General features: G+C 39.1%; 1 protein-coding gene, 1 long non-coding RNA gene and 1 other non-coding gene across 3 annotated transcripts in view; 2 read left to right on the top strand and 1 right to left on the bottom strand.

The window, feature by feature from the left end:
- The window catches only part of CMYA5 (cardiomyopathy associated 5), an 88373-nt gene that overhangs the window by 17874 nt on the left and 43579 nt on the right, over nt 1-26920 (top strand). Inside the window, exon 2 of the mRNA XM_027605718.2 lies at nt 16246-26473. Within this exon, the coding sequence (XP_027461519.2) occupies nt 16246-26473 (10228 nt within the window). The remainder of the gene's footprint in view (nt 1-16245; nt 26474-26920) is intronic.
- Nucleotides 4652-21435, bottom strand: LOC113929099. Its single transcript, XR_003522097.1, has 3 exons — nt 21337-21435; nt 7848-7940; nt 4652-4935 (listed from the first exon to the last, which is right to left on the bottom strand). It is a non-coding gene; the product is annotated as an uncharacterized LOC113929099 (long non-coding RNA).
- LOC113929998 lies at nt 9061-9167 on the top strand. Its single transcript, XR_003522384.1, has one exon. It is a non-coding gene; the product is annotated as a U6 spliceosomal RNA (small nuclear RNA).

The following is a 26920-nucleotide window of genomic DNA, read 5'->3' on the forward strand; positions in this document are numbered from 1 at the left end:
TAGAGATAGTGTAAATGTTGACAGTAGGGTATGGGTTAAAGTGTTCTAGACTGTGATAGAATGCAGTGTTAAATATTAAATATGAGCGGTAGACCAGTAGTAGCTCTCAAAGTTTGATCTCCTCTCGGGGTGTCCTCAAGATCAAAACTATTTCCATTGTAGGGGCGCCTGGGTGGCTCAGTCATTAAGCATCTGCCTTTGGCTCAGGTCATGATCCCAGAGTCCTGGGATCGAGCCCCACATCGGGCTCCCTGCTCGGCGGGAAGCCTGTTACTCCCTCTCCCACTCCCCCTGCTTGTGTTCCCTCTCTCGCTGTGTCTCTCTCTGTCAAATAAATAAATTAAAAAAAAATCTTTAAAACTATTTCTATTGTAATACTAGCACATCTGCATTTGCCACTTTTACTCTTTCATGAGAGTGTAGAGTAGGAAAAGTCCATTGTATTATCATTATTATTATTATTTAGATTCCACACTGCAACCAATCTTTAAAACTTGTCAACTTTGGTGTGGTATAAAGAAAAATGCCCACAATAATCTGAAAGTCACTCCTCCCTTTTTCAACTACCTATGTGAGCCTAGATTTTCTTCATATATGGTTTCAGTTTGTTTGTTTTTAGTAGTCTCCACACCCAACACGGGGCTTGAACTCAGGACCATGGGATTTAGAGTCACATGCCCCTTCTTCATATATTTCTGCTAACAGAACATATCTACATTTTGAATGCAGAAGCAGGTAAGAGAATTCAGCTGCCTTCTGTTAAGCCAAACATTAAAAGTATTTGCAAAACTCTAAAATAATGTCACTTTTCTCACTAAATGTTTTTGTTTGTTTTGGAAAATAGAATTAGATTTTGTAAAATATATTGCTGATGTTGACAGGTAAGCATTACTTTATTTTAAAATGAATTAATAAAAGACTTTACAATTTTTGTTTTAATTACTAATTCTATAAAAATCAAAAATACAATCCGCATAAACAAAAGATTTTTGACGTCCTCAATAATTCTTGAGTATAAAGTAGTTTTGAGACCAAAAACATTGAACATAGCTGTTGGAACATAATAATAGCATGGGAGAATATTCAGAATATATTTTCAAATTTAAAGAGCACGTTGTAAAACGTACCATTTGTGTAAAAATTTTTTTTTAAAAAGAACATCTCAGGATAGAACAAGATTGAAAGAAATACACCAAGTATATTAAAAGTAGTCATCTTTGAGTATTGGGATTACTGGTCATTTAAATTTTTTTGGTGCTTTTCTGTTTTCCCACATTTCCCACAGTGAAATTTACAATTGGCAATTAGGAAAAATTCTTATTTTTACAGGCAGAACATCAAAATCTTGACTCTTGATTTCAGCTCAGGGTCCTGGGATTGAGCCCCATGTCTCAGCAGAGCCTGCTCCCTCTCACTCTGCCCCTCCCCTTACTCTCTCTCTCTTCCTCTCAGATAAATAAATAAATCTTTAAAAAACTTTTTGACTTTTCACCCGAATTCAAAGGAGGAATAGGGAGAAAAGTATTAGCAAGTGTTGCCTTTATTATGCTTTTTAAAACATTGTACTAGATCTCATAAATATAATTTTTTTTTTGCTAGATTTTTCTGTCTTTCTCCTTTGTGGGTGATGAATAAGAGAATGTTATGGGAAATTCATCTTAATTTTTGAGCTGCTAAAGATGTCTAAGTACTTTAAAGTCTTATAAAAATGATTTGGGGGATACAGAGTTTTACATTAATCTTATTTATCCCAACATTAAACTATTGAATTTATGTTTGCTGACTTCCAGTTTTGAGATTTTACAGTCAAAAACAAAAAGACTAGAACAAGCTACTGGCAAATTACTCCTAGTGTATTAATTTTATTTAATCTCTTTGTCTCTTTTTCTCTCTGGAATTTAAGAGACTTCCTATTATGATGTTGCATTTACTGTCTGCATTATGTTGTAGGTAAAATGTTTTTCTCTAGCAATGGTGTTTGGACCTGATGAAGGGATCATCAGCTAGGTAGAGGGTGGTCTCATTGCACGGCCAGTGGTATCTCTGTGAGGTTCATCCAAAGAGGCCCAGGAGAGCCTACCCCCTATCCCCCCAGCCTCTCTGCTGGTACAGGCAGAAGGTTCCCTCTCTGGAACCCTCAGGGCCGGAAGTTTCTTACCCATCCCCGTTCAGCTCAGAAGCATCTGCTGGAGTGAGGTCTTGGTGTGTTTTAATGTTTTTTTTTTTTTTTTTCCTTTAAAAAATGACAGAGAAAAGAAAAATGTTGCCATATACTCTACTAGGCACATGGACAAACCCTCATTTCATAGGAGAGAATGGAAGCTAATAGAGGAGCTGGGTTTTATCTTTAAATGTATTATTGTTATTTTCAAGGCCACAACATAAGGGCTCTTTCTTTGTTGTAAACCTAAGAAAAATTACTGGAGGGTCACTAAGGAAATGAGGAAAACCGATCAAATTTTTCCTACTTTTTGGAACAATTAGTCCTCATCCTCCGTGCTTTTATATGGAGTTTTAATCGTAGTATAAAAAAAAAAAGTCAGTGGATCAGCAGGGGAGAAGTCTTTCCTGACTCACTGATTTATTTTAAAAAGATCCCAGCCTGACACATTCTCCTGAGATGAAGTACTCTGTCTCTTGGTAACCACCCCTCAACCTTCACAGGAATTTGACAGCAGTGGCTGGCGGGGCACAGTTTCTGTTCTGCACTAACAGTCAGGAGCTGTTGAAGAATTCCAGTGCTAAAGAGCTAAGCCTGTGTTTAAGTTCTCAGCTGGGAATCCCAGAACACAATTGTTCTTATCCTCCATGGTTTTCTATTTACATGCTCAGCCAAGGTTAATGTTACTTGTAGTTGATTGTTTTTCCCCCTTACTCTTGGGTCTATCACCACTGGTTCTCAACTAGTATAATTCTGAAGATATTTTTGGTTTGGGAGCCAAGTACTGGTAGCATCTGGTGGAAGGAGGCCAGGGATGCTATTAAACATTCTTAGCACACAGAATTTATGTAGCCCCAAATGTCAATAGGGCCCCTGTTGAGGAGCTCCCAAGACCATGTTTTGGTCTGAAGTAGTCACTAAGCTATGAACCCGTCCTGTCACACCATGGTTCATTTATTTTCATTCTCTAGACTTGGCACCTTTCTGCCCTTAGTTTTCTATAATAGTGGGGAATTTGGTGGATGAGTTTTTATACTTCTCTCTGGGGGATTCAGACATTTGCCTACAGTTTACTTAATTAAATCATGGCCCCCAACTCTTGGCCAGGCCCTGAATAGATAAATTTCTCCTAAGTACGTATGTATTTATTTGTTTATTTGTTTATTATTATTATTATTATTATTGTAAGAGCGAGTGTGTGCACGAGCTGGGAGTGGGGAGCACAGGGAGAGGGAGAGAGAAAATCTCAAGCAGTCTCCATGCTTAGCACGGTGCCCATGCAGGTGTCAGTACCATGACCCCAAGATTACCACACGAGCCAAAATCAAGAGTCGGAGGCTCAACCAACTGAGCCATTCAGGCACCTCCCCCCGAGTATTTATAAATTGATTGCTCACTCTGAACCCAAACTACTCTTTTTAACTCTGGGGAGATAAATGGCTCCTATAATTCCAGAGTCCTGATGGGTCATGCAACACCTTTACCCACTACTGGGTAGACATTGCCTACTTGAAGTAAATGGAGAAGTTTCTGCTTATGGCCCACATATAATATTTTGGTTGGGGAGGGGTAGGAGTCAGAAAGAAGAAAGATAGTCACTATTTTGGAAATGTTGTACTTGCAAACGAATCACTTCTTCATCTACTCCCTGTTGAAAGGTCAAGCACATGTCTCAGGCACTCAGTGACCCAAGTTATCTCAAGCATATATGTAGCTCATCATTAACTAATTATCAGTACTGTCTAAAGCCCCGAGTGATGGTTTATTTTATTTATTTATTTATTTTATTTTCCAAACTACTTGGAAGTTGCAGTGGCATTTGGAAGCATCTAAATAATACTAACATATATGCCACTGGGTCTTTCAATTTTCAAAAATTAAACTTTTGCACACCCAGACAGACCCTATGGTTTCACAGTTCCCTCCTTTTGTACTTGTTCCTTTTCCTTGAATTGTCCACAACCATCCCAACCTGGTCTTCCTGGGAAACTCATTTTTATTTTACAAAAGCTTGTATCAACCTTTTATATTCTATGATTATGTTCCAGACCCCTCCTTTCACATATATTCACACAGCCTGCCCCAGTCTACTCCAAAGTTAAAAAATTTCCTTCTCTGTACATCCATGTCTGAAGGCTGTTTGCACATTCTTTCTGTTATCACATGGGTCAGCTGTATTTTAATGATCTCTGTCGATATTTCAACATGCCAGGGTTGATGTTCCTAGAAGACAGGCACTGTGTTATTCCTCTTAGTATTCTCATTATTTTCCGCATCATGAGTACTTGTTAGAATCTGAAAACAGAGTTTCTATTATTTATTTTGCCAGGCTCAGTTTTGTTTTTTTAATTTGCAATATATTATCGATTAACTGGGTTAGCTCTGATTATGGGACTGAAATAGTAGTTGTGCTAGTTAAGGGAGGTTTATCAGTGTTAGATTAATATTTTACAAGAAATGTTTTCATTTACTTGTATCATTAAGGAAGTGTTTTCTCTGCCAAGTAGAACAGGGGTTTAATGTCAGAGTGAGGTGTTTCAGGATGACTGAGACATGTAGTTAGGTTTGTATTAGATAAGATAACACTAGCTGCTCCAAGTGAACGATCATCATAAAACTTTCTCTTGAGTTACTCTCTTGAGTTACTTAAAAGTCCAATGCAGGTTTTTCTGGTTGGGCAGGTCTCCTCCAAGTAGTGACTCAGGGCCTGAGGCATCACCTGTTGTGGCTTTGCGCTTTTCATTATGTGGCATTTAAGGTTGCTGTCCTTCAACCTGTGCATGGGAAAAAGTAGAGAGGGTCACATGTGGGAAGTTTTAATGATCCCGACCTAGGAATGGCATATGTTACTAGTGCTCACTTTCCATTGGCTAGAACTTGTCACTTGGCTGCCATCTGGCCACACCTAACTCAAAGGAGGCCGGGCAGCATAGACTATCTGTAAGCCCAGAAAGAAGGGAAACAAGCTTGGTGATAAGCTAGCCATCTCTAATAGCGAGCAAAGAAACAATTCTCAATATGCAAATAGCAAATGGCATCTATTAGAACTTTGAAAATCTCACAGAACAAATGGGAGACTGAGGAACTGGGCAAGAACCAGGGGAGTGCTATATGGGGTCTAGGGAACAAGAAAGTCTGATTATCTGTCCTGGGTGCTGTGGATTTTCAGCCATCCAATGACGCTTTTTAAGATTCAAATTCCTGATTGGGGTAGGGCAGGGTGGTAGATGGGCCAGCAAGCTTCGTCTGAATAGCTCCCATCTCTGAGTGACTAGAAGATGGCAGGCCTGACAAGTCCAATGGCTTACTGTCCCATTCAGAGTGAAGTCCAGATACTTCCCATGGCCTTGACGCCCCGATGAACTGGCTCCCAGTTACCCTTCTGACCTCACCTCTGGTTTTTCTCTCTCTCCCCCTTGCCCTGCTTCATCATACTCCCATCTTTGCTGTGTGTGTTTGCCAAGCGGTCTCATCTGAGCAATGTTAGTATTGTTGTTTGCTCTGCTCTTTTTGCTGGTATTTGCATGCTTAGTCCCTCACTCCCTCCCAGTCTCTGCGCAAACGTCTCTTTAACTGAGAGGTTTCCTTGACCACCCTGTGCAATACAGCACCCCAGCTCAAACCATTGCCCTCAGTCCCACTTACTCTGTTTTCTTTTGTTCATAGCACTTACCGCTCCCAAACATTTGTATGTTTGCTTTGTTTTTTCTCTGTCTTCCCCTCTACTAGAATTTAAGCAACATGAGAGCAGGAACTTTGTTTTGTTTACATGCAAAAAACCAGACGTTGGGTGAGTGTCAGAGCAAGCACTAGAATCCAGACTTCCTTCCTCCTGTCAGCAGATCACTGCAGGACCAGCCTGAGTTGGCATGGCCCGAGGCTAAAGTAGCCTGAGCCATTGAAGAATACCAACATTTATCTTTTTTGTACAATCTGACTCAGATTGTCAACACTTATTCTTTCCAGCTCATGAACATTTTTGCCACGGATATAATATTATTTATCACTCACCACCGACCACTGACCACCGATTTTTTTTTTTAATTTTTTTATTGTTATGTTAATCACCATATATTACATCATTAGTTTTTGATGCAGTGTTCCATGATTCATTGTTTGTTCATAACACCCAGTGCTCCATGCAGAACGTGCCCTCCTCAATACCCATCACCAGGCTAACCCATCCCCCCACCCCCCTCCCCTCTAGAACCCTCAGTTTGTTTTTCAGAGTCCATTATCTCTCATGGTTCGTCTCCCCCTCTGACATACTCCCCTTTTCTTCCTCTCCTGTTATCTTCTTCTTTTTCTTTTTTCTTAAAATATGTTGCGTTATTTGTTTCAGAAGTACAGATCTATGATTCAACAGTCTTGCACAATTCACAGCGCTCACCGTAGCACATACCCTCCCCAATGTCTATCACCCAACCACCCCATCCCTCCCACCCCCAACCACTCCAGTAACACTCAGTTTGTTTCCTGAGATTAAGAATTCCTCATATCAGTGATGACCACCGATTTTTAATATTGCTCTATGTTGCTTATAATGCATCAGGTCAACCATTTTAGCTCTGGTGCAAACCAGTGCAAATAAAGCTATGCACAGTTCTGTGTGCTTGTGAAAGAAACCCACATGTGAACAGGGCAGTACTGAATTCTGACTGGCAGATTTCTGGTGGTCTGATTAGTCCACATATCAGTTTATGGTGGATACTCACAAGCACGTAGGTTAGCTATCATTATCTGTTCTTGCTGTCAAGTGATGTCCTTTAGGCTTTGCCAACTGCTGTACTTGTGGTCATTTGTGTTTACTGGGCTTTGACAAGTAGACTATTGCACAACACCCTCTTCTCCCTGCCTAAATTCTGCGACAACTGATAAATAAATCAAAAGAATGGCAAATAGGGATCAAAATGTCGGCTTTATTTCTAATAAGCTGATGATATCAAAGAATGTGGCTTAGTTGTAGGATAACAGTGTGTTTTCTAATACCAAGTCTCAGAAATAAACAGACTTATATACCCAGTTATGAATTCTGAAGAACTACAGGCCTCTCCACAGGAGGGCCTGTTCTATATACTGAATAGCACAAGGAACAGAGTAAAATAGGAAATAGTGATAGAGGGAAGCTAAGCCAGGAAGGAGGGTTACACTAAGATGGATGTCCTTTCACATGGAAAGAAATACCTGGAATGAGCAATTAATGTCTCTGTTAATAATTTAAAGAAATTGCTGTCACGTATTTTATGAGATTTTACAGATAAAAAAACTCCTTTAAAAAAATCTAAAAAGATGTGAATCTTTATATTGCACAGTTTATTCATGCTCCCTTGTATAGATAGGCAGAAAAATGTTCCCACAAAACTGAGTGTTCTCAAACTAGGCTGGGAGAATGTTGATTGTGTCTGGCAACACTCCCATAGACATGAGGGCTTAGGCAAGCACCTAATTCGTTTTACTGTGGAGCTGCCCCCAGTAGCAACATCCAAATGCATTCTTAGATTTCAGAAGAATAAATAAGGAAAAAATAACTTGTAGTTCTACCATAAATCTATAGCTCAGACCAAATTGGTTAATTTGAAGTGAACTGCAAAGTTCTTTTAGAAAATTTGCACCAAATGGTTATTTTGCTGTAAAACAAATCGTGCCTAACACAGTGCCCACTACAAAACTGGAGCTCAGTAAATACCTGTTGAATGAGTGAATCTGGACTTTGGGCTTCAATTTGAAATCAGTTGAAAGTCAATGATGATTGAAGAAATTTTATAGTTTTGACATTCATCTGAAACAGAAATTCCGTGGAGATTAGAAATATACAGAAAGAGTAATATAAACTCTTTTAACTACTTTTCCACTAAACCTAAGTGGCTAGAGTAACCAAAGATCCCCGTTTTCTCCTTAAAACAGGCAAGGCAAGCTAACCACTCCTTGTGGCAAGCTACTGTCTAATAATACTCATCATTTTGAGTAGCATTTTTACTAAGGGTCAGTTGTGACTATTCCCAAACTTATTTTATTTTACTTTATCTATCATCTATCTATCTATCTTTAAGTAGGCTCCATGCCCAGTGTGAAGCCCAGTGCGGGGCTTGAACTCATGACCCTGAGACCAAGACGTGAGCTAAGATCAAGAGTTGGATGCTTAACCGACTGAGCCACCTAGGCACCCCCCAAACCTTTTAATACTAGTTGTACTTGTTATTGTTATTACATGATTTAATTAAATATTACTGAAGCTGATGAACTGAGTGCAAAAGTAAAAGAGTTGTTCTGGAAACAAAGGTGAGTGTTTTGGAAAGACTTCACAAGAGGAGAGCTAAAAACAGAACCACTAAAAGACAGGATTCCTCGGGCGCCTAGGTGGCTCAGTTGGTTAAGCAACTGCCTTCGGCTCAGGTCATGATCCTGGAGTCCCCGGATCGAGTCCCGCATCGGGCTTCCTGCTCGGCAGGGAGTCTGCTTCTCCCTCTGACCCTCACCCCTCTCATGCTCTCTCTATCTCATTCTCTCTCTCTCAAATAAATAAATAAAATCTTTAAAAAAAATAAAAAAAATAAAAGACAGGATTCCTCATAGGTAGTTTATAGCCTTGTAGAGCAGCTAAGGTATATGTAAAAATAACTACTGTAGGATTTTAAATGCCATAGAAGATTACATGAAGATTCCAGAAGTTCAGAGGAGGAAAATTACTTTTGGCTCAGAGAATCATTGACAGGTACATAGAGAAGTTGATATATGAGCTGGTTTCTGAAAAGTGTAAAGTTAGGATGTACAGAGATGATTCATTCCAAGTAAAAAGAAGGATGTAAGCAAAGCCATGAGGCATAAGGCTGATGTTTGGTTGGAGCACAGGGTTCATGAAGAAGAAGAGTAGAAGATAAAGGTAGAAAGATAAATGGGTTGTGCTCACTTCGGCAGCACATATACTAAAATTGGAACGATACAGAGAAGATTAGCATGGCCCCTGTGCAAGGATGACACGCAAATTCATGAAGCATTCCATAAAAAAGAAAGAAAGAAAGTAGGGAAGGAAGGAAGGAAGAAGGAAGGAAGGAAGGAAGGAAGGAAAGAGAGAGAGAGAGAGAGAGAGAGAGAGAGAGAGAGAGAGAGAAAGAAAGAAAGAAAGAAAGAAAGAAAGAAAGAAATAAATAAAGAAAGAAAGAAAGAAAGAAAGAAAGAAAAGAAAGAAAGAAAGAAAGATGGGTTTCAAGTAGTAGAAGGCCCTAACTCCCACACTTATGAAATGTCTGGTCATTGTGAAAATAAGATACTCTACTCATCCACATTGAACTTCATTGGTCTTTAGTATACTTACAAAATGAGGACTTTATGTTAGGGCATGATAAACCTCTATAATAATTTTTTCATTCATGGATTCATGCATTTTTTTTTCCTTAACTGCCTAATAGCTTATAAGCTCCCCTTAACCTAAGCTATTTTATATTACTTTTTGTTCAGCAATGCATATGATTAATTTTCTGCTTACGACATGGGTATTCACTTAATTTTTGGTGAAAATATTAATTGTAGAGTTAGTGATTATGTTTTTAAGAACTCTTGGTTCTTTTTTAAAGGCCCATATAAAATACCAACAATTTGTATTAGAAGATTACAAGCTTGCTTGATATTTTATACTTTAAAAACATGTTTTTCAAAGTTTGCAATATATGCAAGATCAAATGTGACTTTATTATACTGTTATAACAGTCGAAACTTAATGCACTTTAACAGATATAGTAAGAAAAAATCCTATCCATTACCTTTTTTCATTTGGTACACTATTAGTGCACTGTGATTGCTTGAGAGTGGAATAAGTCATCATGAAAATCTAAGGCATTGCTCAAAATGATACTCCCATAAAGAATGTCACTTTAACTGTTGGTCGGAAGAAGGGACTGCTCATTCCTAGAATATTAATCTTGAGCCCAGTAGAAACAAAATATAATAATTATCTTAGCCTTCAGATACAAAGTTTGAGGACCTGTTTCACTTCTTTAGAAGCATAGTTCTATTTTCTTTAAGTAAAAATGAGAGTACCAATTAAAATAAAGATGATGATGGGATAAGGGAAATCATTATTTTGGTAGCTCTACTTTGAGGGCTACCCATTTTCCTCTTTAAAAATCTCAATTTGGGTATATGTGTATTCCCTTTCTTTGGTTTTCTCCCTTGTAAAATGAAAAATATTATAAAGTCAGAAGGCTCTTTCCATCCATGACCAATAATTTAATTTTTAGTAAGTTACTAGTCTCTGTTTCAACTAAAGTGAAATGGAAATAAACAGGGGTATCTAAGGAGGCTGATCACTGCTAAATTGCAAACACAAGAATTTTTTTGATATGGTCATATTCTGGAAACTTATGCTTCATTTTGGAACAAAGAAGTTAGATTTTTCCAGCACGTTTAATAAAATTCATCTCTTGAGAACTGATTTATGCTAATACAACTCACACACACAAAATAAATTTAGAAAATATGTCAGCTCAACAGTGGGATATAAAAATATTATCACCAAGCTACCAAAACACCATTCAGGAGTTATCATATCCCCTCCTCACTATACAAAGGGGTATGCATGTGACACAATGAAAATATAAATTAGGGTTTACTGGGGGAAATTCAGAAATGGAGAAGTAGCAGAGCACATGGATCCTTCAGGCTCTCATCCCACAAAGAGTCTTACTTATTCAGGGCATAGCTGGATTGCTATAGAAAGAGTAGGGCTCCTGGAGGAGGGTGATGCTTATATAATGCTGAACTTATTTATAGGGAGAAGGGGACATGGGAATAAAAGACAAGACTGAGAACTTTGTCAGATGATTGGAAACAATTAAAAGAATGGAAATATTTGTACTGAAAAATACAATAACAATGACACATTTGATGGTTGTAGTAGTAGTTTAGACACACCTGAAGAGAGAATAAATGTGCTGAATGATAGATTGAAAGAAACATGCAAATGAAGCACAGATAAGACACAGTGAGAAATTTTAATTTATGAAAACTTGGAATCTCAGATAGAGAAAAGGGACAAGGGATAGAAGCAATATTTGAACATAATATGGCTGAGAATTTTTCAAAGATGATGAAAGACATCAATATACAGATTTAAGAAGCCATACAAACTCCAAGCAGGATAAGATTCCTAAGCACATCATAGTAAAACTTCTGAAAACTAAAGACAACAACAAGATTCTAAAAATAGCTGGGTGGTGATGGGGAGAAATAATCCAGAATACCTTCAGAAAATAACATTACACTAACGGTTGATTTATCAGTGAAACAAGGGAAGATAGAAGACAGTGGAATGATATTTTTTAAAGTGTTGAAAGAAAATATCTGCCAATCTAGAATTTTATACCCTGAAAAAATATTCTTCAAGAATGGAAATGTAAAAGACTTAAAAAAAAAAAAAAGAAAAAAGAGTAGAGAGATTTTATCACCACCAGATTCACCCTAAAAGGAAATACTAAATGGAATTCTTCAGGGAGGAGGAAAGTGATTCCAGATGGAATGTTGGAGATGCAGGAAGGAATGAAACACAATAAAAAGATTCAGTATCTAGGTAAATCTAGATAGTTGACTCGACAGTTTAAAATAGTAATAAAGTTATGTCCATGGGACTTAAAAATATTTATAGAATTAAAATATAATTACAGTAGCATGTACATTGAAATTAAAGTGGTTTAGGGTCTTTGTGTTGTCTTGAAAAAATAAAAATACCAATTTGTGTTAGACATTAACGAATCAAGGATGCATGTTGTAATCTCTAGGGTAATCACTAAAAGAATAGTAAAATGTAACTGCCAACCTGATAGGGAAAATGGAATGATAATAAATATTCATTCAGAAATAAGGCAAGAAAGAAGAGAAAAAGGAACATAGAATAGGTAGTACAGATAGAAAGCAGAGATAGAAGACTTAACCCAAATATATGATAATTATATTGGTAATTATATTAGGTTTAAATGAACTAAGTGCTCCACTTAAATTATCAGAGTTGATTTAAAAAATCTTTGAGTCACTTATAAGAGACACATCTAAAATATAAGGATAAGGATACAGAAAGGCTAAAAGTAAAAATGCAAAGAGATATAGCATGCAAACATTAATCAAAACCAAACTGGTATAGTTTAATTAATATCAAAGTACAACTTTATTAGTATCAAAGAATACATAGGCAAAAATCATTATTCACAGATAAAAGGGACATTTCCTTATGATTAAAATTAATATTTCTGGGACGCCTGAGTGGCTCAGTCATTAAGCGTCTGCCTTCGGCTCAGGTCATGATCCCGGGGTCCTGGGATTGAGCCCCGCATCGGGCTCCCTGCTCAGCGGGAAGCCTGTTTCTTCTTCTCCCACTCCCCCTGCTTGTGTTCCCACTCTCTCTGTGTCTCTCTCCATCAAATAAATAAACAAAATCTTTAAAAAAATGTATAATACATCACAACCACTTGAGGTCATTTTAGGAATTCAAGGTTGGTTTGATGCCTGGAAATCAATCACTGTAATTCACCTTAACAGAATAGAGGATATGGTCATCACCATAGTTGTATAAAAAACGTTTAATAAAATTTAACATTCATTCATTCATTCATTATTCTAAAAACTCTCTCAGCAAATAGGAATAGAAGGAAACTTCCTTAATCAGATAAAGGTTATCCTCAAAAGGAAGGAGGAGTGTTTGGCACTCAGCTCTGGTATCAATCAATTTTTTCCTGATCTAACTCAGACCACTAAACCTTCTCCTTGCTCGTTTCTGAAGGGGGCCAGAAAGTGAGCTACATACACAGGTCATCAAGATGTGTCTATCTTCTACATGGGAAACCAAGTAATGATGAGAAGTTTGCTCTGTGAGAATCAGAGGAGAATGAATGAGATGATGTTCATAGCCAATATCCATTAACTATGAGATGCTGATGTATACATCTTTGCATAGATGAGAACACTTGTGTTCTTGAATAAGAAATATATTTCTGAACTCTATGCAGACCATTTCTCTTCTATTAAGGGAAATTATTTTTTTAGACTGAGTATAATGTGACTCCTTGGGCTGTGGTTTTACACATGCTAATATAGTCATTCTCTGATTCTTGTTGGCTCTGTCATTCTTCTATTCCTTTACTTCTCTCCAAAAATCCAGACATCCCAAAATACTTTAGATTTTTCAGTGAGCCAGGCTGATTTATTCATATGTACATTTTGCATATTCTGTGACATTTTCCTGGAATAACCTCTCCATCCTCACACCACCTCCACTCCTCATCCATTTGGCAAACTCCTATTTATTCTTCAAAATCCAACTCAAGTATCTTTCCTCTGTGAAGTCTTCTCTTCTTTACATTGTCACTGTATCTTTCTTGTCTTCTAGAATAGTACTAATCTTACTTGTTAAAATGTTTAGTTCTGTCTCCCTATTACATTTTTAATTTCTTGAGAGAAGGTTCTGTGTCTTTATATTTGTATTCCTAGTATTTGGGTCCAATAAAAGTTCATTAAATGAAGGAATGAATGAGTGAATGAATAAACAAGTAATTGAATGAATCCACCTCAGTAGGGCTCTTTCTTCTTATGATCACCATTTGGGTATTCTGCTAAGCACTCATGAACTCATTCTAGCTAGTAATGAAAACTTCTCTGGTTGAGTTCATTAAATTTATAATCAATAATTAACTCTAAATTGAATTTATAATTGCTTTTATCATACTACTACAATCATGGGCATTCAAAATGCTGACTTCCCCAATGCATGTCATAACCTTAATTTTTAATTTCATCCTGCTTCTCTTAACAAAAGGGAGAAGGGGTAGGAGGAATTGAAAATTCTGAGGAATAACTTTAATTAAGTATGTAAATAGCTTGAAAAAACATTATAAAATAAGATTCAATCCAGAACCAAGATGGAGTATTAATTCCTAATTAAGTTCAGTGGTTTAATACCAAAACAAATAAGTGAGAGCAGAGTTGCCAAGGAAATGGGGAAACTAGTTCTTCCCATTGCTTTCCAGCCCTTTGCACTTATGGCATGTATAGGAAGTGAAATTACTTATAGTGCCCTGGGATAAATGGATGAGGCTGCTTGCTGTTGAAGACCAGCTGGGCGGGGGTTCTGGCTGCCCTAGGCTCTCGCTGGCTGTGGTGAGAGTTAAGGAAGTCAGGATCTCAGTGGTCCATAAGCTCTTTGCAGCAGACTGTTGGGGAAACTCTGAGGTTTAAGAAAGGGGGAGTAGACTGTAACTACAAGGATTTATGGTCTTGGCACTCAGCCTGGTCTAACCAGGAAGTGTTTGAAGTAAGCAAGAAAGGCGTATACTACTTAAATTTCATAGTTAGGATTGTTTAGGCCAGTGATTTTCAACTCTGCTTTAGATTGGAGTCACTTAGAAGCTTTTAAAACATAAAAACACAGCAAAGCTGAGACCCTACCCTAGTATAGTTAAATCAGAGTCTCTGTGGGGAGGGGTATGGGATAGCATCAGTATTTTTTAAAAGTTTCCTACTTTTGATGATTCTAAAATATGTCCCGAGTTAAGAACCACTGGCATAAGCAGTGATTGATGGTTAAAAATTATTAGTAAGGGACCTAAATTCTGCATATGTTTTCAAAAAGTTAATAATTAATATATACATATTTATATATTAATATGTACAAAAATACTTAATTTAATACTTATACTTCATGGGTTTTTAGCATAGGAAGCTCTGTGTTTTTGTTTTTATTGTTGTAGAATGGTATACGCCAGTCGGTAGTTTGTGTTTATTGCAAACTGTAGCCATATTCTTAGAAGGATATAGCTGTTGGAGTTTTAATCTTCAGCTTAATGCTTATGAAGTAATGGCAAACATGATTGCTGAATTGATCAGGAAGAGTAACACTGGAGGTTTTTAAACTAAGCCTTGAAGAGGATATAGAATTTAGATATGCAGAAGAGGTGGAGTGAAATGGGGGATAAGAATTGTAAATGCAGGAACAAATGAACACCTGGGAGGAAGAGGTACAAGAAAATTTCAGAGAAGAGTACTACAGAGTCTGCCAGGGGCTCAATGGCAATGGAAAGGGTGGCCAAAGCCAGCTGTCTCTTGAGGGCCTATGAGAGCAGTCCAAGGAGACCACCTTTTCACCTGTAGCAGTTGAAAATGGTCATGCCCAGGCTCCCTTGGTCTCTAATCCAGTGATGTGTGGAAACTTGATTACAGATAATGTTTACTGAACATGAGCTATATGCCAGGCACTTTTCCTGAGCACTTCATGTGTATTAACTAATTGAATCCTCACAGCAACCCAGAGAGCTAGGTTCCATTTGATCCCTGGCTTACAAATGAGGAAATGTGCAGCCTGTAGGCTGTTTTGGGGATGTATCTCTATTTTCTCTTGTATGGCTCTGATCCAGAGTCCACATGACATATTTACTGGGCAGTGAATTATATAGTTAAAACAGAAATGTGCAAGGTAGGCACGGGGGTGAAAGTGTGTACTTGGAAATAAAGTCAACTAGGGATCAGAAAGTTAAGTATTTTGAACTCTTTTCCCCACAGGTATGAGGAATTTACTGATATTTTTTGAGCAAGGAATGGGATGATGGAAAATTTTACTAAAGTAGGTCTGGAAAAGGGAGTAGAGCAGGTTAAGGATAGGGGAGGGTGGGAGGTAGACATTAGGAAGCTAATGAAAGAAACTAGAGATGACGCGGTAGAAAGCTAGGTCAGGGTGATGGTAGTAGTAATGGAGAGGGCACAGAGGCCAAGTGCCCATTATGAAGGTCCTGGTGACACAGAGGGAGCCTGAGTAACTGGACGAGCCATGGGAGGTCAGGGGGAAAATCCCGATGAAGGGTAGGTGGTGAACGGAATCATTCCAGCCTGGGATGTGTTATTATATTTCATATCCTGACTTCTTGTTTTCAATTTTATTTTGCATTCTTACCTATTTTTGATATGGGTGGCAATATTTATCTGTATACTTTAATTTCACATTAACCCATTACCTAGTGAAAATAGGATATTGACATTACTATCTGTAATTAATATAGTGTTATTTTTATAATAATATGTACTATTATTGATAATATTATTACTTACTTTAGATTATCAGACCAGGATGAAGAAGGCAAGACCAAGCAGAAGTGTATCATATCTGACCCCTCCTTTTCCATGGTGACAGTTCAACGGGAAGATAGTGGAATAACCTGGGAGACCAATTCAAGCAGGTCTTTCACTCCTTGGGCCTCGGAAGAGAGTCAGACTTCTGGTGTGTGTAGTCTGGAAGGGTCAACTGTGAATTCTCCTCCAGGGAATGTTTCCTTTATTGTGGATGGAGTTAAAAAGGTTCGGAAAAGAACGCCCAAGTCAAAGCGTGGCTCACCATCACTGCGTCGGAAAGGCAACAAAAAGAGAAATTCTCTCGAATCTCAAGATGTTCCAGCAAATACAAAAGATAATCCTTTAATTTCAGAAAGCCAGGTACTAAGCACCCAGAAAGAGAAGTCATCTACTGGCATTTATGATAAAACGAGAAAAAAGAAGACCACCTCAAATACACCTCCTATTACCGGGGCAATATACAAAGAACACAAGCCCTTAGTGTTAAGGCCAGTCTACATAGGAACAGTACAGTATAAAATTAAGATGTTTAATTCAGTTAAAGAAGAATTAATTCCTCTACAATTTTATGGAACATTGCCAAAGGGTTATGTAATTAAAGAAATACATTATAGGAAGGGGAAAGATGCGTCCATCAGTCTAGAGCCAGATATGAGCAATCGTGATTCTAATATAGTTTCTCAAACAAGCAAATTAGTAGGCCAAAACATAGAAGATGATAAGGTAAAAGAGCTTGCTACACCCTGGAAAGCTGCATCCTCTAAAGGATCAGAGTCCTTGACTTCCTCATTCAGTCATGAAGATGAAAAGAAAATTTACGTTGATTCTCCACTAAAGGCCGCATCTGCCACCAAGCACACAGTTTCCTCTTATGCAAGTAATGACACAGCAGAACAAGACATACAGCTCATCCCTCCACAGTTAGTGCCACGACAGCCAGGTGATGAAGCAAAACTCCATGAAATGGAGCCTTCCTCTCTTACACCTGATATATCTACAACTGGGTTACTGGAAACAGCGAAGGAAGAATTTGAGCCTGATTCACAAGAAATAGTGACTTCAGAGCATGACTCTTCAGTCTTACCACTGTTAGTGGATGAGGTAAAGAAGGAAGATATGTATTCTGTTGACCATTCCATTTCATTGGAGGCAGAAAAGGATTCTCTGGAAACAGGTGCACCAGGTCTGGCAGCATCCATTGAGGAAGATTTTGGCCCAGAGACAACAGAGCTGGACCTGACTTCACCAGAGAGGGCAGAAGCAGTCTCTGAACAACAAACCCCTCCTTATCTTGATGTCAAAGGAATGGAGGAAGAAAATGTACCTGAGCCATCCATTTCTCTTTTTGAACCTCTAGTGTTAGAGGAACCAAAGAAAGATGAAACTTCTCTACCGATAGCTGCTACCCCTGAACCTGAAGATTCTAATTTAGTGGAAGAAGAGATCATAGAACTTGAATACCCAGAGAGTCCATCTATTTCCAAGAAGCCCTTCTCACCATATTTGGACACTGAAGTGGAGCAGAAAGAAGAGGAGATCCTTTTACCATCACTGAAAGCATCCACACCTGAACATGTTGCTTCATCTGAGGAAGAAAAAGAGGAAAATGAGTCTGTTTCTACTGATTCTGCTTTTGTATCAGAGTATTCAGTCCCACAGGATTTGCACCATGAACTAGAGCAGCAAGAAGTTGAGCCAGTTTCTCCATCCACTGTAAATGGTATATCTGAACATGCAATTTTTTCAGAAGGGGAGAATGAGGAATTTGAGCCTTTGGCCTCTGCATCTGAGTGCTCTCTGTCACCATCTACAACTGAGCAGACTTCTGAATGCCAGTCCCCTCAGTTTTCAGCAGCTTTCTCAGAACACGCGGTCCTGTCCGGAGAAGACGCTTCAGAAAGTGGATGTTACACACCAGATTCCACATCTGCTTCTGAATATTCGACTCTATCCCAGGCAACAAAAGGGTCACTGATGAAAACAATTGACCTAAAGTCCCCATTAAAATCAAAAGATGTTTCTGAGCACACGATTTTGTCAGAAGAAAAGAAGGAAGACACTGGATTGTGTTCCCCAAATGTGGCCTCTGTCTCTAAACGCTCTCTCTCACCATCCACAGCTGAGCAGACTTCTGAATGCAAGGCCCCACTGTTTTCAACTGCTACATTGGAACAGGCAGTCATGTCAGAAGAAGAGAACCTAGGAAGTGAGCGTTTCACAGCAGATTCAACATTGACTTCCCAAAATGCAGTTCCGCCAAATGTAACACAGGAATCCCCAAAGAAAATAATTGATGATGTGTCCCCATTAAAATCAAAAGATGTTTCTGAGCACACGATTTTGTCAGAAGAAAAGAAGGAAGACACTGGATTGTATTCCCCAAATGTGGCCTCTGACTCTGAAAGCTCTCTCCAACCATCCACAGCTGAGCAGACTTCTGAATGCCAGGCCCCGTCATTTGTAGCTACCCCATCTGAGCATATTGTCTTATCAGAAGAGACAGTAGAAATTGAGCGGTACACACCCTCCTCCACCTCGACCTCTGAATTTTCAGTACCACCATATGCAACACCAGAAGCACAAGAGGAAGAAATTCTCCACAGATACCCTTTAAACCTAAAAGGTGCCTCCTCACCCACGAATTTCTCAGAAGAAGAGCAAGACATTGGACTTTTTTCTCCAGACTCAGCATTTGTGTCAGAATTCTCATTTTCACCCTATGCAACTCAGGAAACGGAAAAAAGAGAATTTGAATGTGATTCTCCAATATGTTTAACATCACCATCTGAGCACACTATTTTGTCAGATGAAGACACTGAGGAAGCTGAACTTTTTTCTCCAGACTCAGCATCACAAGTTTCAATCCCACCGTATAGAATCCCAGAAACAAAGAAAAATGAATTTGAGCATGATTCACTGGTAACTGCAATATCTGCTTCTGGATATTCTGGCTCTTCAGAAGCAGATGAGGAAGACACTGTGCCAACAGCTGCCACACCCATACCTGAGCACCTTGGTTCATCACAGAAGCAACAAGCCAAACCTTCCCCTTCAATGTCTGCACCCGAAGACTTGAGTCTGCCATCTTCAACAAATAAAAGAGAGATCACAAAAGTTGAGCCAGATGCTCAAACAACCTCAATATCTGTATCTAAATATCTCATTTTGACACAGCAGCATATAACTCGAGGATTTTCAGTACCCGAGTCTGAAGACTTGATTTCACCATATTCAACCAGTGAAACAGAGAAAGGAGAAATTCAGACTAGTTCACCAGTAGCTGCAACACCTGTTTCTTTACCTGCACAATCGTTTACAGTAAAGGAAGACACCAAACCAGTTTTGCATTCATCTCAATATTCAGTTTCACCTGATTCAGTCCATGCACTTCAGAAAGAACAAGAAGCCAAAGCATCACTCACTCCAAAAGCTGCAAATGAACAGATGGCTTTGTTAAAAGTTAAAAGTAAGGAAGAAATTGTGCCTGATTCTCAAGAAGCTACAGCACATGTATCACGGGATCAAGAAATGGAGCTTCAGCCTCCAAATGTTCTAGGGTCTGGGATGAAATATTCAGTTCTGCCTGACTTGGTAGATGAGCCAAAGAAGGATGTGAAACCCAATTTAGCTCCCACTGTGACATCTGAACCAGAACAGAGAATGTTGTCAGAGAATGAGCCTGAGGTAATAAAACCATATTCACCTCTAAAGGACACGTCTTTATCTGGACCTGAGATTTTATCTGCAGTAAAAACGCAAGTGAAACACGACTCTAAAATAGCTGATACATCTAGAGTGTTGCATTCAACTCCACGAAGAGTGCAAGAGGAAGCTGAACATGGACCACCCGCACCAGAGTTTTTGGAAGAAATAAAGAAAGAAATTGAACCCAGTTGTTCAGTAACCACATCTGTAACTAAGCATGATTCAAGCTTACCCAAGTTAGGAAAAGAAGAAACCCCAACAGATTTATCTTTTACCACCCCTATAGAACATCCAGTCTTAACAAAAATAGAAAAGAGTGAATTAGGAAGTGGTTTGCCACCACTGGTGACATCTATAGATGAGCATTCACTTCTTAAAGAAGAAAAGGTAGCAAGGAAAATGAGTTCTTCTCCCACTGTAACTGCTACATCTGAACGTCCAGCTTGGTCAGAAGCAGAGAAAGAAATTAAATTTGATTCACCTGCAAGAATATCCTCTCTATCAGATCATTCTTTGTCCAAGGTAGAAACTGAAGAATTTAAACCTGGGTTGCCAATAACCAAAGCATCATCTTCTCAGCATTCAGATGTATCTAAGGAAGAGAGGGTGGAAAATGAACAAGGTCTTTCATTTTCTACAGTCCTTGACTCTGAACAACTGGTTTTATCACAGAAAAAGAATTCTGTGTCTGCCTCAGAGGTGTCAGGGCCTGAACATGTGCTTTTGCTCAACCAAGGTGGTGAGGTGAAGAAAAAAGAAACCGAACTTGCTTCTTCACAAGACATGTCACCCGCCCGCAAACATATAGTTCTGAAAGGCAAAAATGAGGAAATGGAAAGTTCTTCTCCTGAGTTAGAAAATTTAGTGTCAGCAGACTTAACTTTGACCCCCAGAGATGATAAGAACAAACAGACAGTGGAGCCATCTTCTACAGCTCAGGGAGATTTCCTGTCAGAAAGACAAGATCTTGCTCTGGTGGAGTTTTCTTTGGAACTTGAACAGAAAGACAAGCCACACCAAGTATCAGAATTACCAAGCACTGAGTCAGAATTCAGTCATAGTTTAGGTGGGCAAGATGGATCCGTAGATACAAAACAAGTAAAATCTCCCATAACCGAAACAGAGGATTCTGTCTTAGAAAAGGGCCTTGCTGAGCTTAGGAGCAGAAGAGGAGGAAAAGAAGAAAACAGGGAACATCATGTGTCAACTACAGTTGACCCTGAAATTTCAGAGGTTTCATCATGCCTAAGGGAGGAACCTCAGATTCAAGAAATTAAATCTTTCTCCCCCAAGGTAGTCAGCTTAGGGTCAAAAGAAGCATTGACCCCTCTAGTTGAAGGAGACGGCCCCAAAGAACCTCAACCACATACCTTTTCTTTAAAAGGATTATCAGAGAAGTTGAACCATTCGGCTGACATTAAAACGGGAGAAAAACAAGAAATAAGCCCATTACTGTCAACAGGAAATTTGAAGACACAAGTGATAGGATATATTGAAACGAAACTAAATGAAGAAACAGACCAACCAAATTCATTCTGTGTGCCCCAGAGTGTAACAGAACCATCAAAGATTGTTTCTTCTGACCTTGTGGAACAAGAGAAGCCTGGAAAAGCACTTCATTCAGATCAAGGTGTTAAATTATCTGATGTAAGCATGTCTTTTGCAGATAAAAAAGATCTAGGTGTTAAACAATTTTTATTTATGAAAGAGAATTTGCCTTTGGAAGAATCAAAATCATTTATCACAACTGAGCCTGCAGATGTTAAAGAAACACAGATGCAAGAGGCCCTTTTTGTTCCAAAGGATGAAAGCTGGATGCTGGAAAAGCCAGAAAGGGATCTGGCAAGTCCACATGAAGAAAGAATACTGGGATCTGTGGAGCTGGGTTCCTCTGGCAATAATGATTTGATGACAGGGCAGCTCAAAGCCACTCTGCTGGATAAAGACCATACATGTGAAACCAGAAAGCAGCTTCTGCCACATTCTGCTGAGGAATCTCCTTTATCATTACGAGAGCCAGTGTCTACTCTCAATACCTCCAGTGGTGACACAGAGACCTTATCAACTAAAACTTACTCTTCTGAAGAAATAAAGCTGGCTCCCAAACCAAAATCTTTTGTTCCAACTGGAAATGTAGAGAGAAATGAAGCAGAGGGGAAGCAGATCTTCTCTTTTGTGGGGAATGAAAGTTTGATACTGGAGAAAACAAACACAGAATTTTCCAGGCCTTGCAAAGAAGGCAGCCAGGAAGAAATCAAACTACCTTCTGAAAGAATCCACCAAAAACCAGTGTCTGACACATCAGTGGAACAGATCAAATCAGAAACTATTCCCTCTCCCACCAAAGCAGCCCATTTTCTGGCAGAAGATTCAGAACCTGGCTTGGGCAATGAGAAAGAAGCACACAGAAGTATATCTCCTTTAGCTGGAGAGAAGCCATTAGAAGAAGCAAAAACGATTCAGTCAAAGGTCGTGGATGATGTTAATGAGATAGGGAAGCCAGCATCTGAAATGAAAATACCCACACCAATAAAACCGCCCTCCTCAATGCAAGAAAATGAAGAACCTCAACCCGCAGAGCCACCTGAGGTGACACAAAAGTTGCCTAAGCATTCAGAGGCAGTTGAGCCAGGCCTTTCTGAGGAGAAGGGGAAGAAAGGAATTTTATCTTTCACATCATGGATGTCCAGTTTGTTTTTTGGCTCAAGCACTCCAGATAAGAAAGTTGCTGAAAAAGATTTAGAAACTCAGCCAAGTCCATCTGCAGAAAAAGCAGTGCCTGTGACTGAGTCTGAAGGAACAGCTTCAGCTGACTCTAATGCAACCGAGAAACCAGCTGATCGTCTGTTACCAGAGGCAAAACTTAAAATTGCTGAAAAATCCAGAGGCACTTTAGTTAAATCTGGTGAAGGCCAAGACTTTGAAGAAAAACCCACATCTTTATCAAATGTAGAAATTTTACAACAGCCAAAATCCAACTTTGAGGTGTCTAGTGAAGATTATGGGAAAAAAGAAATTCTAGACTATTCAGAGGAAATGGACCTCAACTCGGTAGTTGCTTTTGCGGATGGTGAGGAACATCTTGAAATTCAATCTTATTCTCCCATGGGCGAGAAATCCATTGTGGGAGAAGTGCAAAATGCAGTTCCTCTTCATATCACTGATAGTAAAAGAGGCCAGAAGCCAGAAATTTCTGATCCATCTAAATGGAATATTTCTATTCTTAAGAAAGAGCCAAGAAGTGATCAAAAAGAAAAATCACTCTTTTCATTTGATGCAAGAGATAAGGTGCCACAACAGCCAAAATCAGCTTCATCTAGCTTCACAAGTAAAAATATCACTAAGGAATCGGAGAAGCCAGAGACAATAATTTTGCCAGTAGAAGAATCTAAATGCAGCTTAATTGATCTGGGTGAAGAGAGACTGAAGAAAGAAATGCTAAAACCTACTTCCTTGAAAACTTCTGAAGAAGAAACAAAACTCAGGTCTGTTAGCCCAACTGAGGAGAAAGGTGACTTGGAAACCAGATCATATTCCGTGGCAGAAAACAAGGTGCTGGCAGAAAAGCCAGAAACTGTGGCCCCATTAGAACTTTGGGATAATGACAGAGGGAGGGCACAAATTGCACATGGATCTAGCCTTATTAAATTGGAAGAATCAAAAGCGGCAGCTGTGCTGCAGCAAGTCTCCCAAAATGAAGACCACAAAGAAGGACGCACAATAATGAAGCAGGAGAAAGAAGAAAAACAAAAGCTGTCACAAGTATTTTCAGAAGGAAAGCAGCAGCAGGAAATTCAGCCTTCTTCCGTGAATGTAGTCAGGTCTATGCCTGAAGAATCAGTTATCTCCTTAAGTCCTTCTTTGGATGAAACTCAGCCATTTTCATCAGTTAAAACCGTATCAGTTACTGAAAAATCAGAAACTATGCTCTTGGAGGGTCGCCCAGAAATCAGGGAAACAAGGGCAGTAGGAACTCAACCACATCCAGGAGAAGAAAGTAAAGTTTTGGTGGAGAAAATCAAAATGTTCCTTCCAGAGGATCTTCCTTATCATGATGAAAGAGATAACTACTCTTTACCTAAGGAAGGCAATCTGATATTGGAAAAGTCAAGCAGGGATATGGCAAGTCACAATGAAGAAAAGGAACAGGTCACAACAGCAGAGCCATCGAAAGGTGGTTCAATAGATACCACAAAAGAAAGCATGAAACAAGGATCTCCATCTAAAGAATCTGAAAGGATTTTAGATCATCATTTTGATGAAACAAAGAGCTTAGAAACCCCACCATATTTGTTGTCATCTGCGAAATCACAAACACTTGTTTCAGGAAATTCTCCAGAAATTAATACAGTAAAGAAACAAGAAATGCCATGGTCAGAATTGACTCCAGGTAGGCATACAGTCCATACAATCCAAACTTCTGAAGATCTAACATCTGAAATGTCTAAGCAATCAGTTCTTGCTTCAGAGCAGCATATGGAGGCTGTGGAAGATGCCCACGTATCTTCAGCAAGTAGCAACTATGCTCAATTTATAAAGAATGCATCAGCAATCAATGCTGGTAGAAGGGTTCCTGCTAGAGAAAGATCCAAGGAGCCTGAAGACACGTATGTGAAAGATGAAGATTTCACAGTGACTAGTAAGCCAGCTGGACTTTCAGAAGATCAAAAGAGTGCCTTCAGTATTATTTCTGAAGGCTGCGAGATTTTGAATATTCATGCTTCTGCATTTATTTCTTCAGTTGATCAGGAGGAAAGTGAACTAATGCAAGATAAGCTAGAATATTTGGAAGAGAAGGCTTCATTTAAAACTATATCCCTTCAGGACAGTAGTGAGGCTGTTTCTTGCCATAAAACATTAAAGAGTAAGTTAGAAGATTCTGATCAAGTTACATCACTGCAAGACGATAAACAAAAGGAATCTCTTAACATAAAACAGGAGGTAGCCACAGATTCAGAAACTGATGATTTCACCTTTAATCAGCCCACAGCTCCCAGTGAAGAAGATTATTTTGAAAAATATACATTGATTGATTATAACATCTCTCCAGCCCCAGAAAAACAAAAAGCTCCATGGAAATTAAATGTTGAGGGGGAACTCCCAAAGGAAGTTACAGAAGATACTGTCTCTTTCCCAGAAAGTTCAGAAGAAAGTGCCCTGGAACATGAATATGACTTGGTGAAATTAGATGAAAGCTTCTATGGGATGGAGAAGGACTACAGCAAATTATCTCACCCAGAGACCCAGAAGCCTTTGGATATCCAGCAATCAGCTGACAGAGAAGCCTCAAAGAGCATAAATAGAGAGGTGGACTTAAAGTCGCTGGGGATGCCTTTATTTGGTACAGAGGAAGGGGTTTTGTCACGAACCCAGATCTTTCCTACCACCACTAAAGCCATTAATCCCGAACTTCTGGAGGAGCCACCTGCATTTGCATTTTTATACAAGGATCTGTATGAAGAAGCAGTTGGAGAGAAAAAGAAGGAAGGGGAGACAGCTTCTGAAGGTGACAGTGTGAATTCTGAGGCATCGTTTCCAAGCAGGAATTCTGACACCGATGATGGAACAGGAATATATTTTGAGAAGTACATACTCAAAGATGACATTCTCCATGACACATCTGTATCTCAAAAGGACCAAGGCCAAGGTCTGGAAGAAAAAGCAGTTGGTAAGGATGATTCATACCAACCGATAGCTGCAGAAGGGGAAATTTGGGGGAGGTTTGGAACTATTTTGGGGGAGAAGAGTCTGGAAGAGGAACAGAAAGCTACTTACAGGGAAGGAGACTCAGTATGCCATGTGGAGACCCTTGACAATGAAGCTATGCAGGGGAAAGCTCCCATCACTGAGGAAGTCACAGTGGTTACCCAGAAGGTAAGCTATGCGGTTCCATTTGAAGACACCCATCATGTCCTGGAGAGAGCGGATGAAACGAGCAGTCAGAGTAATGAAGCAGCAAGTGCAAGTCCAGAAGTCAACCTGAACATCCCAGTACAAGTGTCCTTCCCAGAGGAAGAACTTGCATCTGGTGCAACTTGTGTTCAAGAAACACTGCAAGAAGAACCTATAATAATGGTCGCACCTGAGCCAAGTGAAGACAGACTCCGCAGTAGCCCCGTTCAGGATGAGTATGAATTTGCTGAATCCCTGAATTATGAAATGGTTGCTCAAGACACTTTATCAGAGGAACTGTATTCAGAATCCGCGCCTGAAGATGTGTTATCTCAAGGAAAGGAATCCTTTGAACACGTCAGTGAGGATGAATTTGTGAGTGAGGTAGAACAAAGTATGTCTGCCAAACAGAAGGAGTTGGGCAGAGAGAAGACAGAACAAGAACAATTGTCATCAGAGTCAGCAACTGAGAAGGAACAGAGGGAACCGAAAAAGTCCCAGATCGACACATACTGTTACACTTGCAGAAGCCCAATTTCTGCTGTTGACCAGATGCTTGGCATGCACAAGGACCATGAGGTTGCAACACTTGATACAGCGATAAGTGCTGTAAAGGTAAAAAAGATTTTAAAGCATATAAGTACATAATAATAATAATACATTTAATTTCTTTTCATATTTCCTCAATTTAAAAAATGACCAATATTTGATATCTTCATATTTAGGGATAATAGTCTGAAAGAAAGCTAAGAATTCTTCCCTAGGCATTCAGTTAAGATCAATTTGACAAATGTTTATTGAGTATACACTATGTGCAAGACATTTTTCTAGGGTTCTGGCAATAACATTGTAAATAACACAGGGTCACAACCTTTGAGGGGTTTTATCTTTTGGTGGTAGCCCTTAACATTATCCAAAAAAGCCAAATAATTTTATTTTCACTTTTTTAATTTTTTTAAAGATTTTATTTATTTATCTGAGAGAGAAAGAGAATGAGTGAGAGAGAGAGAGCACACGTGGGCGGGGTTGGGGGGAGGCAGAGGGAGAGGGGGAAGCAGGCTC

Source organism: Zalophus californianus, chromosome 5, assembly GCF_009762305.2.
Source record: "Zalophus californianus isolate mZalCal1 chromosome 5, mZalCal1.pri.v2, whole genome shotgun sequence".
Lineage (NCBI taxonomy): Eukaryota > Metazoa > Chordata > Mammalia > Carnivora > Otariidae > Zalophus > Zalophus californianus.